A 14,857-nucleotide genomic window follows, 5' to 3' on the forward strand; every position below is an offset into this window, starting at 1 on the left:
TGGGTGGTGTGGGGGGTTGATGGAAATGGAATGGCATAGGGGACATAAACAGGGATTGTGAGTATGGCCACATCAGTGTATGTTCTCTTCGGTGAGAGAGAGAAGGAGGGACAAAGTGTCTCAAGGGTCTTCCGCCCAACAACTGACAGGGCTATAATTCTGTTTGTGTTTTGATGACATTTGTTGTTCAGGGGGAGGTTTGGGGTCTTCCGTTGAACAATATCTCTATTCACGTTCGAAATAAAATTGATGCGCTACTCTTCAAATTCAGAAAATTTCTTCCTCTCGGCTATGAGGGCAAAGCTCTCCCGTCTGTATCATATTTGGGAAATGAGTTGGAAAACAAAAACAAATCGCCAACATGGAAAAACCAGAAATGCTGCCTCCTTGTGGAATGGAAAAAAACACTGTCAGAGGTCTGGCCAGCGCTTTATCGGCACCCAAGCAAAAAATTAGGGAATGACGCTCTACGTCATATTTTCAATTCCCGAATAAATTCGGCAATTGCTGTGAATGTGTTAACATGTCCACTATTCGCTTTACTAAGCCTTTAAAAAGATGAAACATAGACAAAAAAAGAGCCGATTTGTGTGACAATCTGGCTGGTGAAAGATTTCAAAAGATGCATTTAGGTGAGACACCTTCACCTGATTGCCGTGCTAAATAAAACATAAGCGCCGCACCGAGGCCCACCATTCTTTTCCCTCTGGGGACCATAAACGTCCGCGCCAAATGTCATGGCAATCCATCCAAGTCTTCCAGCGATATCTTTTTTTTTTTCTTCACACGGCAGAGTAAAGTCGCAGAACAAGCAATAAATTGAGACAGCAGCTACACTACAATACGCGTGACGAATGATTTTTATTTGTTTTCAAATTTCGATTTTGTTTTTTACTGAGCTCCCATTTAATGTTATTTTCACTGTTTGTGTGTCAGCGAAGCCAAAGTTGGTAAATGACCCTCTGAGAATCAGTAAAAATTGACCTTTTATGTCTCCACAGTATAAATTGGCACTGATTCTTGACTGAAAGGGCACCCTATGAAAGCCAATTGCACCCTATTAAGTAAAGAAAAAGGTTAAACATGGTATGAATTTCCAAAAGTGATGTTGTCAAAGAAAGGGATTTATCTCAATGCAGGTAAAGCAACACGTTTATGGGCCTTGCTTGTAAACGCTACAAAAAATAATGTTGCTAAAGGTTCCAATGCAACATTCGTTCACTGAATCCTGAGTCAGAGTAAACCAAAGTCAGCAAACATTATCCATGATTTATTTAATATCAGCAACGTGCCAATATCATCACACGTTTACACAGTCATTAACGTGCTAACGATTGAAACTGGAAGCTCATTTACGATGCTATGAAATACCTTCAAATACGATTTATGAGGCTGAACATCCGTTTTTACACGTCATGTAACATTTTAGGAATTGTCCATTTCTTTGGAAGGTTGTTAGAAATGCACATTGAGTGGCTGTGCCATTAATAATGCTCGTCTCTTGAATCATAATCCAAAACATAAATACAATCTCTTGATGTGAAATTACCAATTGATAGATTAGTGTGGCGAGTTTACATACAGTAGATGATTATATGGACCCAAGACAGACTAAAATGAACATTTAATCAGACACAGAATTAAAAACTCGTGGGGGAGACAGAAGGAGAAGCCTGCAATAATTAATAATTATTCCTCATTGATTCCCGGCCAGTCAGAGCAGCTCCCCTGACCCACTTTTAAATTCTGTGAAGTGTGCGATTTACATTGCAGCATTCATCAATCAGTTTATATTTAACTGAAAGATCCCCACTTACGGATGATGTCGAGTTGGCCGCTGCAAAGCCTTCTAATGATACAATTTTATTACTTTTTATTTTACGTACATTATAAATTATATTAGGTGTCTAGAATTATTACGGACAATGTAATCGAAGAGTTATTGGGGTCCCAGAATGCGTTTTATCCATGGACAGTCAGTCGACTTGTCATTCCCGCGTCATCCACGTTGGAAATAAAAGTTGGAGAAACTGTACACAGAGGCCTTCATAACATCCATTATGCAAAGCGCACTTATAGACAAGAACATCGGCCAAAGATGTTTCATGAACGTCCATGAATATGTACTTGACCCACATATCGACGATGTGCGATGTTTATTTATTTATTTATTTATTTCCCCTTCCGCTGTCTCTCACTGAGACTGCCGCAGTTTAGAAGCACAAGAACGTGCGATTATCCGTAGCTTGCGGGGATGTTTATTTACAGGGCAGAACAGCCTCGTGTTTCTAAATGTTAACCATGTTGTAAAGTGAAATATTTAGTGGAAGCTAACGGAAGGGCGTCGCGGTATATATAGAGTCAGCATTTCGCATGCGTACGCCGTGCCAATCGCTTAGTCGAAAGGTTAAGTGACAAATGTATCGTGTCGTTTTCGCCATTTGAAAATGATTTGCAGACACGATATTTGTCAGAAAGTCTTAATAAAAATGTACATACTCGAAAGTCCGTTTTCTCCGTGCTTCAGTTGCGAGCGGCGTGCTTTGTCATTGACCTCCATAACCCCTGAGCTAATTTCCAAATCTTCTTTTCAAGGGATTATCTTTCTTCCTGACATGCAAACCAGAGCATGAACCAGAAAGCAGAGTTGCGGGGTTTTCCGCAACTCTGCTTTGGCCTGGGCCTGACAATTCGACGGACGGCTGTCTCGATTAATACGGACAGGCAATATGGCTTGAAAGAAAGTGATTCATGTGGAAACCGGATTATCAATCCTCTTGTGAAGGAGAATGGAAACATTTAATAATTGTGCAGTCATGACTGATCATTTGAAAGCCAAGATTTGAGCTTACATTTAATCTTTGAAGTTTTTGGAAAAATTGCTTTTGCTAAATAAATAAATAAATACATACATGAATGAATAAATAAATAAATAAATAAATAAATAAATAAATAAATAAAAAGAGCAGGCAATGTCGGAGATGCTACTTGGAGACAAGTGTGGCCTTTCAGCCCACATCCAGTATCACAAGATTAAGGAGGATAATGGATGTGTAAACTGTCTTGTACGTATCCGCCTTTTCCATATTCATCAGGTTACGGAGACACCGCTGGTAGATTTTGCCGTGCATGGAGAGATCACTTACCCTTCCCAATTGTCCAAAATTCAAAAGTGAGGAGAACATATTTTCCAATGTCGAGACAAATGCGTAATTCTGAACCGTCTTCCCATCAGTGTGTTATCCAGACGGAAACGTCAAGGGCCTGCCTGTATATCCATGCGGTACGCCAACAGACGCAAGTCACTGGTCAGACTTGTAAACACGCTACTTTGAATTAATCCCAGCAAACCGCAGCTGTTCAAAGTCACCAAAGCCACCAGAAAAATAAATAAATAAATACATAACTAAGCCGAGAAAGATCCTCAGGAAGAACGCGATTCTTGAGAATCCGAGCCGTCGTAGGATAATGCGCCACAAAAGTCGCTTTTGATAAGTGATGGGAATGAGCCTGCGGAACATCTGAGACGCCCAACCGAGGCAGATCCCGCGTAAGCCCTACTGGCCGACTCCCTCTGATTCGCTGTTTGACACACTTCTGAGCCCTTCTGCTCAGTCAGATGGGAAAGTGGAGCAATCCCCATCAGCCCGTCCGTCCCTCCCCGCCGGCTGATATGCGTCTAATACGCTAAGTGTGTTCCATGGCAAGTATTTGCTAATGCCGCGGATGGGAAAATATGGAACAACGTGGATCAAGTAACCGTTCGCATGATTGGACGTGAAAATGACATCAGATGCAAGGGGGATGAAGAGGGTGGGTGGTGGTCTCCTGGCTTAGTAATAAGGATCATATGATAAAAGAAATACAGTACAGCCTTTCGAAAACTCATTTTACATCGCGTGGAAATTCTGCCAGCCCGCCCCCGATTAATCAATAAATAGATAAATTGATAAATGGATAAATAAATAGACTGACAAATGAATAAATACATACATACATAAACAAAGACATAAACAAATACATAAATACATAAACAAATACATAACTACATAGATAAATACATAAATAAATACATAAAAAAAAAAAATACATACATACAGTAAAGTCTCGTTATATCGATATTCTCGGGAGTCGGAAAAACTATCGATATAACTGGACTATCGATATATCCAACCCTGCGGCATGTACATTTTCTCCTTGCATTCATAGAAATAGTATCGTAATAAGCAGTACTATCGATATAACCGATATCGATATAACGAGACTTTACTGTACATAAATGCATATGAATATGCATACATACATGCATACGTACATGCATATTTACATGCATATGTAAATGCATACATAAATGCATGCATAATAAATACGTACATACATAAATAAATAAAAGCAGAAGTAAATAAATGCATAAATACACAAATAAATGAAAACATAAATAAATACATTAATGAATACATAAATACATTTAAACATAAATAAATACATAATTAAATAAATACATAATTAAATAAATAAATACATAAATAAATGGCTGTCGATATGTTGCAAAAATGAATTAAACTAGAATGGTTCAGAATCAGAAAAATCAGAAACAGAAAACCTTTATTTGTCCCACAATGGGGAAAGTGCATTTTTGCAAATTTGTTCAGTGGCAGAAACAGCTTACGCCTGCTCGCCAATGTGCAGGACTGTGTTGTTGAAGTCCAACCAACCATCAATAAGGGGAGACAAGATGCAACACAAATAACTCGCAAGTAATTCAAATTGCCAACGCGAGAGTAAGCGGCAATAAAACACCGGTCGGCCAAGGCAATCTGAGCGGAGCTACTTTTGAACTATTCACACGAGGAAGGAGGGTGTTTGCTTACACAGCGTCATTTAATTAACACAAACAGGAAGTGCAGGGTAACGTCGTTAAACCCGCCTCGGTCCATTAATCAAACGAATGTGGCTGAACACCGGCGTGAAATCAGAGAAGCATTGACTAGGCATTGCAGCGGGAGGGAAACGTTTAAAAGAAGATTTCAGGGGAACTCACGGGTTGCCGTAGTCCCACACCACACACTGAGCATCGGATGTCCCCTGCAAGACAAGAAGGGAAAGTAATCGGTTAGTGTTGAAGCTTGTAGCCTGAGCAGAAAACCGTCAAAACCATGCGACAATGACAACCGAGCTAAAACGGCCATTTTGAAGGACCACCGAAATGAACAGCTGCCATTTTATTGTATTCTCCCAGTACAGAAGTTCTGGGTTCAATTCCCACTGCAGGCTTATTTGTCTGCAGTTTGCTTATTCTCCGTGTGCCTGTGTGGGTTTTTCCGGGTACTGTGCTTTCCTGTAAAGCACTATATAAACCAAAATGTATTGTATTGTGTACAGCTGCCCCCATTTCGAGCTCAGATAACTCCAAACCCATATAATTTCTGATGAAAGAACATAGTTTAAGGTTTCGTACGCTGCATTTAATGTTTATGTAGTCCTTAAACTCAATATGCTGTGGGTCTTGGAATTCAAGTGACAATGACAAAAACCCTCGCGCTGGAATGGACAAATTTTTGCACATGTCTGGCAGTGAATGAGTTAATTGTCCTAAGATGTCATTGTTAGCATTGCTACTTGTTTTTCTATGTGTGCCCTGATGTGGGCTGGCAACAATTTTGGGGTAGTGGCCCCCAACTGAAGACAGCTGGAAAAATGAATGGATGGATGTTGAAGTACTCGCTCAATCGATTAAAAAAAAAAACACAACAGAGGTGGCAAGAATCAATCCCAAGTATTCGTCAGAGGATCAATAACTGTAACCGACTCATCACAACCTGTTTCGTTGGTGATCCCCGTATTGATTATCTTCCGGTAAAGCCCACTTTTTTTACCTGTTGTGAGTCTTTGAATTGTAAACGGTTGGAATTAGAATTGATGGATGACTAAAAGACGAGGTATGAACATTGCAGTTTTTACTTAAGCGACGACGCTCAGAACAATAAATTGGAACATGCATGCTTGTCTTTGTCTTGCATGAGCAATTTGCATTTGGGCTCCCCCTTTTGGCAAACCGTCGTAGGAAGCTATTCACAATTTCTGAATACCAACATGGTTGTATGTGAACATTCAAGACGGACTCTTAAGAGTGAGTAAGCCGCAAAGTTGCTTAACCTTTAGGGACCAAAAAAAAAGTTCACAACTAATCTTCCATGAACAAGGAAAATTCCGGGGGCACCGACACAGGCTGGACTCGTCAAGATAGAAAGATGCAAGATTTATGCGGCGACCCAGATTGATGGATGACAAGAGTCCGCTTCGCATGCAAACTGCCGCCGCTGACATCAGACGTCGCTCGGTGTGTGTTGGAGAGCAGAGATGCGCGTTAGTATTCGGCCATCAATCAAAGCGCATCGCGCCTGACTGCGCATTACGGCGGGATTGACAACAGCATACTCCCGCTGTGCAGATGTGTGGCATCTGCTTGTTTGATATCCCACAAAAATGCCGCTTGTTTTATTCAAACAAACAACTGCTCTGAAATTATTCCTATTGTATTTTTATTGCCACGGCAGGGCACCGAAAATCTCACTAGACCCTCTGGACACTGCCTCGATTCAGGCCGTGCCATCAGAGCACTTGAGATTCAGCGCAGCCTTTTTCCTCCGCCGCCGCTTGAGTCCTCAAACACAAGTAGCTGGAGAATCTCATTTGACTTACGTTGAAAAGGCTAGCAAGCTCCACCACCACCACGGGATCGCTAGGCGTCAACTCTGGTCGTATTGTCACCGTGAGGATCTTGGAGTTGATCACCGCCGGTTGGCTACGGGAGAGATTTAGTATGACCGCGATTGCAAGAGAGATTCTGGTCGACATACAGGACATGATAGAGAATGAAAAGCTAGCATCTGGCGGAAAAATACAAATGCAGTTTTTGTAGATCTAACACATTTGCAGATGAAAGCAGATAAGCAAGAGAGACAATATACTGAGGAAAGACGGGTGAGAAAAATACGGCATGGAATTAGATAGGGAAGAAAGAGCACAGAAATAGAAAAAGGTATCGAGTGCGGCGCCATGAAAAGTTTTCAAAGTGAAAAGTTGCATCAAAGTCAATAGAAAGTTCAAGATGGGAGTTTAAAAAAAATCACAGTCAGAGTGGCGTGCTTGAAAGCCGTGAATGACGTTTGAACGGTGAATCTAATGAGCGGCACTCACTTTGGTGCCGGTAAAATATTGCCCAATGTCCGGTACAAGATGGCTCCAATGACGTAATACATTGTAGCCTCGGAATCTGTCTCCGCCTCTGCAACACAAAAACATTGTATTTATTTATTTAATTCATTTATTTATTTACTTATGTGTTTATGTATTCACTTGTGTGTTTATTTATACAATATTTCATTTATTTATTCTATACTTTATTTATTTGCTGATGAAGTGATTATTTATTTATTTATTTATTTATTTATTTATTTATTGATTTATTGATTTATTTATTCACATGTGTTTATGTATGTAATTCTTTATATCTTTAACAGATTGGATTTGGCATTTCATTTGAAATATCTGCAAGTCTGCATCAAAGACTGAAACATTAGCGGTGAATAGTACGATGTTTCAATCGGGATTGGCTCCAGTTCACCCGTGACCCTGCACAATATACGTTACCTCAACGGCATTTACTGAAAGTCAAGGTTTTGTCTAGTCGCCGTCGTCATTACGCCCACGCTGTTGTTATTTCCACTCGGAAGCATTTACATCCATCAAAGGCTCTTTCTTCTGTTACGACAATCCTTTTGGTGTTATGTCATAAATGGAAAAAATAGTGTGCCCTACCAAGGACAAGCTGTGTTCTTCTCTAAATGTCATTACGACTCTGACGTAAAGGAGAGTGGCGAGCGAAAGGGGAATACCAGATGAGTAAAAGTTCAGACGCTCGGATACCCCTCTGGGAAACCACCTGGGTGGTAGGGAGGGTGGAGAGCTTCTAAATAAAAGAACAAAGATCTACATTGCCCAGAAAGATCACATTTAATTAGCTTCGACTCAAACGAGAATTGATTGACAAAGTCGTCTCCCAGTATTAAATCAAAGATGCCCCAGATTGTCGTGCAGAAAATTCACAGATGGTTACGAAAAACTTGACTTTTTGGTGAGATTTGTCAAAGTTAGCTGTTGCTCCCTTGTATCTCTGATTACGACCCCAGAAAGTGGATTCCATTGACTCCGGGCGCGTAGGCCGAATCCCTCTCGGAATGTTGTCATGGTAGGTCGGTGGGAAATTTGAGGCTTAGCTAACGACTATTGGGTGCTGTGACAATAGTTCCCTGAAAGGTACCTGAATCGCCACCATGTAGTGCGCCTGATCTCTGTTTTGAAGCTTTGCCGTTAAAAGACTTTTGCTGCGTATAAAACTCACAGTTTCAGACATTGACATTTTGCGGAATAGGCTTGTAAAGATGATATATGACAGGATGTGAAACACCGATCCTCGGACACGCATGAAGTCCTGGCGGTATGTTAGGAACGCTGGTCATAACACATCAGTTTCTGTGGTTGTGTCTCGCTACCTTCATTTGGGACAGTAAAGACCTCCTTGGGGATGTAGAGCTTGTCCTCTGCAGTTCTGGCCCAGTCCTTCATCCCCCTCCGGCCCTTCATGGGGAAGTTAATATCGCTGGAAACCGCTGACACGGGTTCCCGCTGGATGGTTATCACTGTTCAAACAACGGATAGTCATACTTAAAATTCAGCAGTGTGTGAAAAGCACAGATGTTTCTCGGTTAATGACGTTGTGAGAGTAAAGCCAAACATTCCATGAAACTGAACAGGATCCAGTCGAACCTCGTTTAAGACGCAACCTCCTTTTCGCTCTCATCGATTTTATGTTCACATTCCAAAGCCTTGTTTTATCTTTGTTGCAAATTTGCCAATTTTATTTACAACAAACATTGTTATAACTTAAGCATAGTGATAAGGCTTTCGTGAGGATGAAATGTACAGTGCGGGAGTACCACCTTGTTGCCTAGCAACACTCCCGATGGACTCTGGCTCAAGATTGCAGCGTTGCAAACCAGAAGAATCAAAAACATTGTCGTTGACATGTTTCAGATTCCTTATGTCCCTACCAGGGAGGTTGTGACACGGTTTGACTGGTCTCTGTTTTTTCTTGTGAATAGTTCCACGATACGTACTAAGGTTGTTGGTCACCACTAAAAAACTCTGGAAAGGCTTTTGGGCTTCACCAATGAGATGGATGAAATCTTCTAAAATCCTCATCAACAACGCGGCACCAGGAGCGACCTGGAAATGAATTAAAAGATGGTAAATATTGTTGCGTTAAAATGTACTGGGTTTCAATATCGGGGGGCGAGCAGTAATGGAATATTTTTAGGGCGGACCAATTCAATGTTTTGGGGATTTTTGTGGAAAATATGCAATGGTAGCTAGGTTGGATAAGTAGTTTTAAAACTGCATTGAATAGTATGCATCCATTTTAAAAATGTTTTACATGTCTTAGAATCGGGGGGGGGGAACACACATTTTCGTTATGGGACGCTTGAAAAATTGCAGCTTGTCTTGGCAGCATGACTAATCTCAACGTTATTTATTACCCATGACAAAAATAAGTTGACATTGTGGTGCACATTTCAGCAAGAATTCTGAAAGTTGACACATCTGATTTGCTCTCTCGGGCCACATAAAGTGACGTAGAGGGCCATATCTGTCCCTGAGTTTTGATTTTGACACAGTCTGAGGATTTCACCTCAAATGAGAGCTTATTTAGGTCAAAATACTAATACAGTTGATATTGTTGATTGTGGGGACAGGTTGTACTATGTGAGATGCGAGACCCCCCAAGGCCCACTCTAGGTGAGGCAAAGTCTCACGGTCCCCCAAAACAAATCAACAGGCTTTACCTGATGCACGTCTTCCCACTTGTCCAAGTTTTCCATGTCCAACATTTGACTGATTATCTGGAAAAATTTCTAAGAGCAAAGCAAAACGGGTTGAAAAGCAGATCTCGGAATTGTAGTCCGTGAGAACCGACGTCATAACTTTCTGTCTGACCTGCACGTCGTCAGGAGCTGGGATGTAGGTTGCTCTTTTGAAGGTGTCCGTCACATTTCGCAAGATCTCCGTGGAAAAGAGAAGGTCGCCACTGTGGTAGCTCCTTCTCTGCAAGAGCTCCAGGAGACTTCTTACGATCTGAGACATGCCCTCACCAGCCAGGGTCCTCTGACCCTTCGCGAGATGCTCTCGTAACTTTGGATGAGAGGGAAGCGGACATGGAACATATTTTTCAAACACTAAGAATGCAACAGACATAAACAAGGTCTTTGAAGATAGTCAAACATCCGGAGATGGCGATTTATCTTGCCTGTGGTGAAAATAGGCAAATTGTACAGAGGCTCGAAGCAGTCAAGGCAAAAGAAGAACGTAAAATGTGTGTGGGTGTGCATGTTTACAATGTGTGAAATGCAGAGTGTGTAAAAAAAACAGAGAGAAGATAACATCAATCACCAAAAATTATTGAGTCACGCAATTAGTTGAAGGTTGGAACAGAAGGTAACCATGCAATCACCCCCCTCCACTTTACACCCCCCCCCCCCCATATAATCTCCTACGCCATAATGGAGGAGAGGAAAAGGTGGAAGTTCACGAAGCTTGGGAAATTCTGTCTGATGAGCACATTCATTAGCTATGTCTATTAATTGATAAGTGCGGGTGTGAAGTGGGTGTGGAAAAAAAAAAGCTAATTATAGATACTGGAAAGCCGAGAATAACAACACGACAGCGAATCGACTTTGGTCGTGCGTTAAGATAAGTTGATAAATGCCCTTTTTGGTCTTAGCGCGTTGTTCAAAAATGTGTCGACTCCAGTGCCAGGGTTTTTGTCATTGTCACTCGAATTCCAGGACCCATAGAATATTGACTTTTTGGACTACAGAAACATTCAATGCAGCATAAGAAACCACAGACTCTCTTCTTTCATCAATTAATTCCTTAATGATATGGGTCTGGAGTTATCTGAGCTTGATATAGGGACGGCTGTCCAAATTACAATGCAATACATACATTTGTTTATATAGCGCTTTAACAACAGCTGAAGCTGGAACAAAGTGATAACATGGAAAAAAGGGAAATGTTGCCCTCTTGTGGAAGGGGAAAACCATAGCAAAAAGTCCGACCAGCGCTTTTTAGGCAACCAAGCATGAAAAAAAAAAAAAAAAAAACCGAACACATTCGGGAATGGTGCTCTACGTCATATTTTTGATACATTTTTGAATGGCAGTGAATGAATTAAAATTAGGCAAGGCTCAGCAGATGTACAACGTTGGTGATGCAGTGTGTGCGTGTGTGTGTGTGTGTGTGTGTGTGTGTGTGTGTGTGTGTGTGTGTGTGTGTGTGTGTGTGTGTGTGTGTGTGTGTGTGTGTGTGTGTGTGTGTGTGTGTGTGTGTGTGTGTGTGTGTGTGTGTGTGTGTGTGTGTGTGTGTGTGTGTGTGTGTGTGTGTGTGTGTGTGACAACAACTTACAGATATATGCAAATATCTATATTCAGTTGAGATGCATCTGGCGAAGCTCGGAGGACCCCAGAAAGCAACTCCATAATTGTCCAGCATACAACGACGACTAGCAGATCCTAAAAGCAAACAGCCAAAAACATGAGAAAAATATTATTTTTTTGGACCGCGAAACCGACATTGAAGGAGGAACAACGAACCAGTAGCATTTGTCGGACACTTGTTGTAAACGGTTTCTCCGGCAGAGGCTTTCTTCCATGACATGGCGAGGAGGTTCTCGTCTTGACAGATCTGGTGCGGCGCTGCGACAGCAAATAGGATACAAAGGGAAATTGAAATCAAGTGAGATGGCCTAGTTGGCCCCATACCGCAATCACCAGTTACAGTAAATGTGATTCTAATCCAAATGTTAACATATGTTAGTATGCTATATTGCCATTTATACTATATACTATATATTCAAAGTAATTAATAGTTGCAACATGATAATGCAACATGATAATTTCCACTTTTTTTCCCCAGCAATTATTTTAAATAAATTTCAGCTCCGTGTCGCATTTGACAATTGAAATTTCATATTCACTTAATTTCACTTTTTAACACATTTTGTAACGGTTGAAAAGAAGTAATTGTGTTGTTGATTGTCGTCATTTTAGATCATTTGTAAGAATGTAGAAAATTGCCATTTTAGAAAACGATTGGGTGCATTCACTGAATGACTCAGCTACTAATCTGCTGTTCATAAAATATCCTCTAGTTGGCAGTACTTAGCACACGCAAATAACAGCGTTACTGTCCAATGTATTCATTCTATATGCGGGCTTGATATTGTAGATTTTTTTTCGTGGAGGTTGCAGGTCAGACGAAAATTGACTATGAACCCCATTTGGCCCCGGGCCATACTTTGGACATTGGGTCAACATAAATAAAAAAGTCTCTCCCAAAACAGAATAAAATTGAATGTTCCTCTGCAACCGCTCCCGATTTCATTCATTTACACACAGTTCACTGCTCCCCTGTCATGTCGCTGCCCCCCCCCCCCCACACCCTCCCAACCGCCAGTCCAGTATCTCACTCCTGCTTCATCTGAACGCCGCCTCGCTTCCTCTTTCATAACCCCTGATGAAACAAATGTGAGCGAGTGCTCTGACGATATTCCAAGGGAGGGTAGATGAGTGCTGGCAAGATGAAGAGGGATGAAGGCAAAGCAGAAAGCAATAGGTGGACGGGAAGATAATATGATATCACCTCCCCTCGCTGCGCCCCCCTCCAAGCATTTCCACCACTTTTCACGGCCGAAATGTGCCTTGAGAGTTTTGTTTTTTTTGTGCACTAGGAGCTCCATCATTAGAGTTTTATTTAGGCATGCTGTTTGCTGCGAGGCTGACACGTCACAATGAGCATGTCGCCCTAATAGGGCGGGGCCGGAGGGGGGGGGGGGGGGGTACCAGAGTGCAGTTAAATCACACGTCGTAGAAATAGGCAAATAATCATCCCTGCCTCACACTGATTTGAATGTCCTGACTTGGAACAAAACAAGACATACAAAAATGTTGATATTCCGAAAAGGGCAAACCAACCAGGGCACTTTTTTTCGTTACAAGACCGGACCTCCTCCGCCGAGCCCTCGCAAGGGTACCCTTGCTCCCCGTTGCCCTCGCACATCCTGGAACGTCGTTGCCATCCAGAGTCGCATGTCTTGCTGCAAAGGCTCCAGTGGTTCCAGCTGCCCCAGTTACCGCCGCCTAGATGGGGAGCAATAGGGAGGAGGGGGGGGATGTATATTGGGGATACGCAGAAAACTTCAAACTATTAAAATTGTGATTGAGAAGCTTTTTGGATTTCTTCGCATGGGAATTTCAGCCACAATGAACCAATTTCAAGACTACTAGTATTTACAATAGAATTTTGTCCCCCTAACAACCCTCCCCCATCCCCCTCCCCTTGAAAAACTGTGCCATGACTTTCAATCACATGTCCAAAGTCCGGCCTAGGGGCCAAATGCGGCCCGTGTTCAATTTTCATCCGGCCCGCAGCCTCCATCATAAAATAAATAACGTCTGGCCTGCATTTCGAATGAATACATTGGGCAGTAGTGCTGTTACCTAGCGTGTGCTAAATTCTGGCATCGAGTGGCTCAATTAGGAACAGAAAATTAGTGTAGTAGTCATTGATTGAAGAATGTCCCCATTGCAAAAAGTCTGTACGTCCCTGCCTTAGATCATATGAGTTGCACGCTTACGTCATATCATCGACGAGGCCGTGAGGGTGAATGCGAAGCCCTGATTTGCACGCCTTACCGGTGCATGAAGGGTTGCCACACTCTCTGCTCTCTTGATGGGGGCCCTTACACTCGGCCCACCCGTGTACGGAGGCGCTGCAACGTCTCTGCCTCTGCTGGATGCCCGTGTTACAGGAAACGCTGCATCGTGACCACGGCCCCCACTCCAACCACTTGCCCTCCACTGGCGCCGTAGAAGTCGCGTGATGCGGAAATTGGGGGAAATATGATCCGTTTTTTTATTTTGGGTGGATATTCCGAAGGGGTGAAATAGAGGAAAGAAAGACAGGAGTGCAGAGATTAAACGACTTTTGTTAAAAGGCCATCAAAACAGGTTCATCAAAAAAAAAAAAAAATAAGAGTGCAGGTGTTATTTTGGTTCCCATGAACAGCATTTTAACGTCGCACGTGTTGAATATTTAAATCTGTTATGAAAGACCCCACTATTCCTTTTATGCTGCTTCTAGGTTCATACAGAGTGTTGCATGTTGATAACAAATGTATTTCTTGACTTGTTTGTGCATGAATAGATGGACTTTAAAAATAGATCGACTTGGTTGCCTCTCAAATGATCAACGCTTACGCAGAGTTGAAACAAAGCCCCATGACGTACATTATGCAATCAAAGTCCACACCACCGTTCAGATGTGCTCGAAAAAGCATCGGCGGATTCATCGAGTTGTCAAATGAAGTAACTCAAAAGCCCCCGAAATTACAACCATCAAAGTCAAATTGTTTGTCAGGGCCTTGAAAGCGAAGAATCCAATTTTTAGTGTTAGAAGGTACCTGTAATATGACAATGGCCCTGGCAAATCGGAGACTTGTCTCACACCTCCCCTTGGGTGCCGAGGTTTTTTTTTTTTTTTTTATAACTCCCTTTTTTTTTTTTTCTTCTTGCTGGGGTGCAGATAAAGCGCTGGCCAGACCTTTGGCAATGCTTTTCCCTTCTACAAGGGGGCAAAATGTCCTTTTTTTCCATGTTAGCGCTTTGTTCCAGCTTCAGCTGTTGCTAAAGCGCTATATATATATCATATATACAGTAAAGTCTCGTTATATCGATATCGG

At 42.0% G+C, this 14,857-nt stretch overlaps 1 protein-coding gene across 20 annotated transcripts in view; it reads right to left on the reverse strand.

Annotated features, from left to right (window-relative positions):
- Positions 1 to 14,857, reverse strand: part of adgrb2 (adhesion G protein-coupled receptor B2) — an 85,403-nt gene that overhangs the window by 29,570 nt on the left and 40,976 nt on the right. For 18 of the 20 annotated variants that reach the window (XR_016113473.1, XR_016113474.1, XR_016113475.1 and 15 more), the window contains 11 exons: positions 13,812 to 13,976; positions 13,092 to 13,256; positions 11,712 to 11,813; positions 11,524 to 11,630; positions 10,057 to 10,251; positions 9,906 to 9,974; positions 9,180 to 9,288; positions 8,556 to 8,702; positions 7,201 to 7,288; positions 6,703 to 6,805; positions 5,042 to 5,085 (listed from right to left, as the gene is read on the reverse strand). Coding sequence is in view for 17 of the 20 variants with exons in the window: in XM_088986989.1 (XP_088843115.1) it covers positions 5,042 to 5,085; positions 6,703 to 6,805; positions 7,201 to 7,288; positions 8,556 to 8,702; positions 9,180 to 9,288; positions 9,906 to 9,974; positions 10,057 to 10,251; positions 11,524 to 11,630; positions 11,712 to 11,813; positions 13,092 to 13,256; positions 13,812 to 13,976 (1,294 nt within the window). In the remaining 3 variants the exon portion in view is untranslated. The remainder of the gene's footprint in view (positions 1 to 5,041; positions 5,086 to 6,702; positions 6,806 to 7,200; positions 7,289 to 8,555; positions 8,703 to 9,179; positions 9,289 to 9,905; positions 9,975 to 10,056; positions 10,252 to 11,523; positions 11,631 to 11,711; positions 11,814 to 13,091; positions 13,257 to 13,811; positions 13,977 to 14,857) is intronic. The other 2 variants (XM_088986994.1, XM_088986987.1) reach the window with 2 other exon arrangements.

This window comes from Hippocampus bargibanti, linkage group LG20 (genome assembly GCF_051943395.1).
Source record: "Hippocampus bargibanti isolate YZ-2025 linkage group LG20, ASM5194339v1, whole genome shotgun sequence".
Classification (NCBI taxonomy): domain Eukaryota; kingdom Metazoa; phylum Chordata; class Actinopteri; order Syngnathiformes; family Syngnathidae; genus Hippocampus; species Hippocampus bargibanti.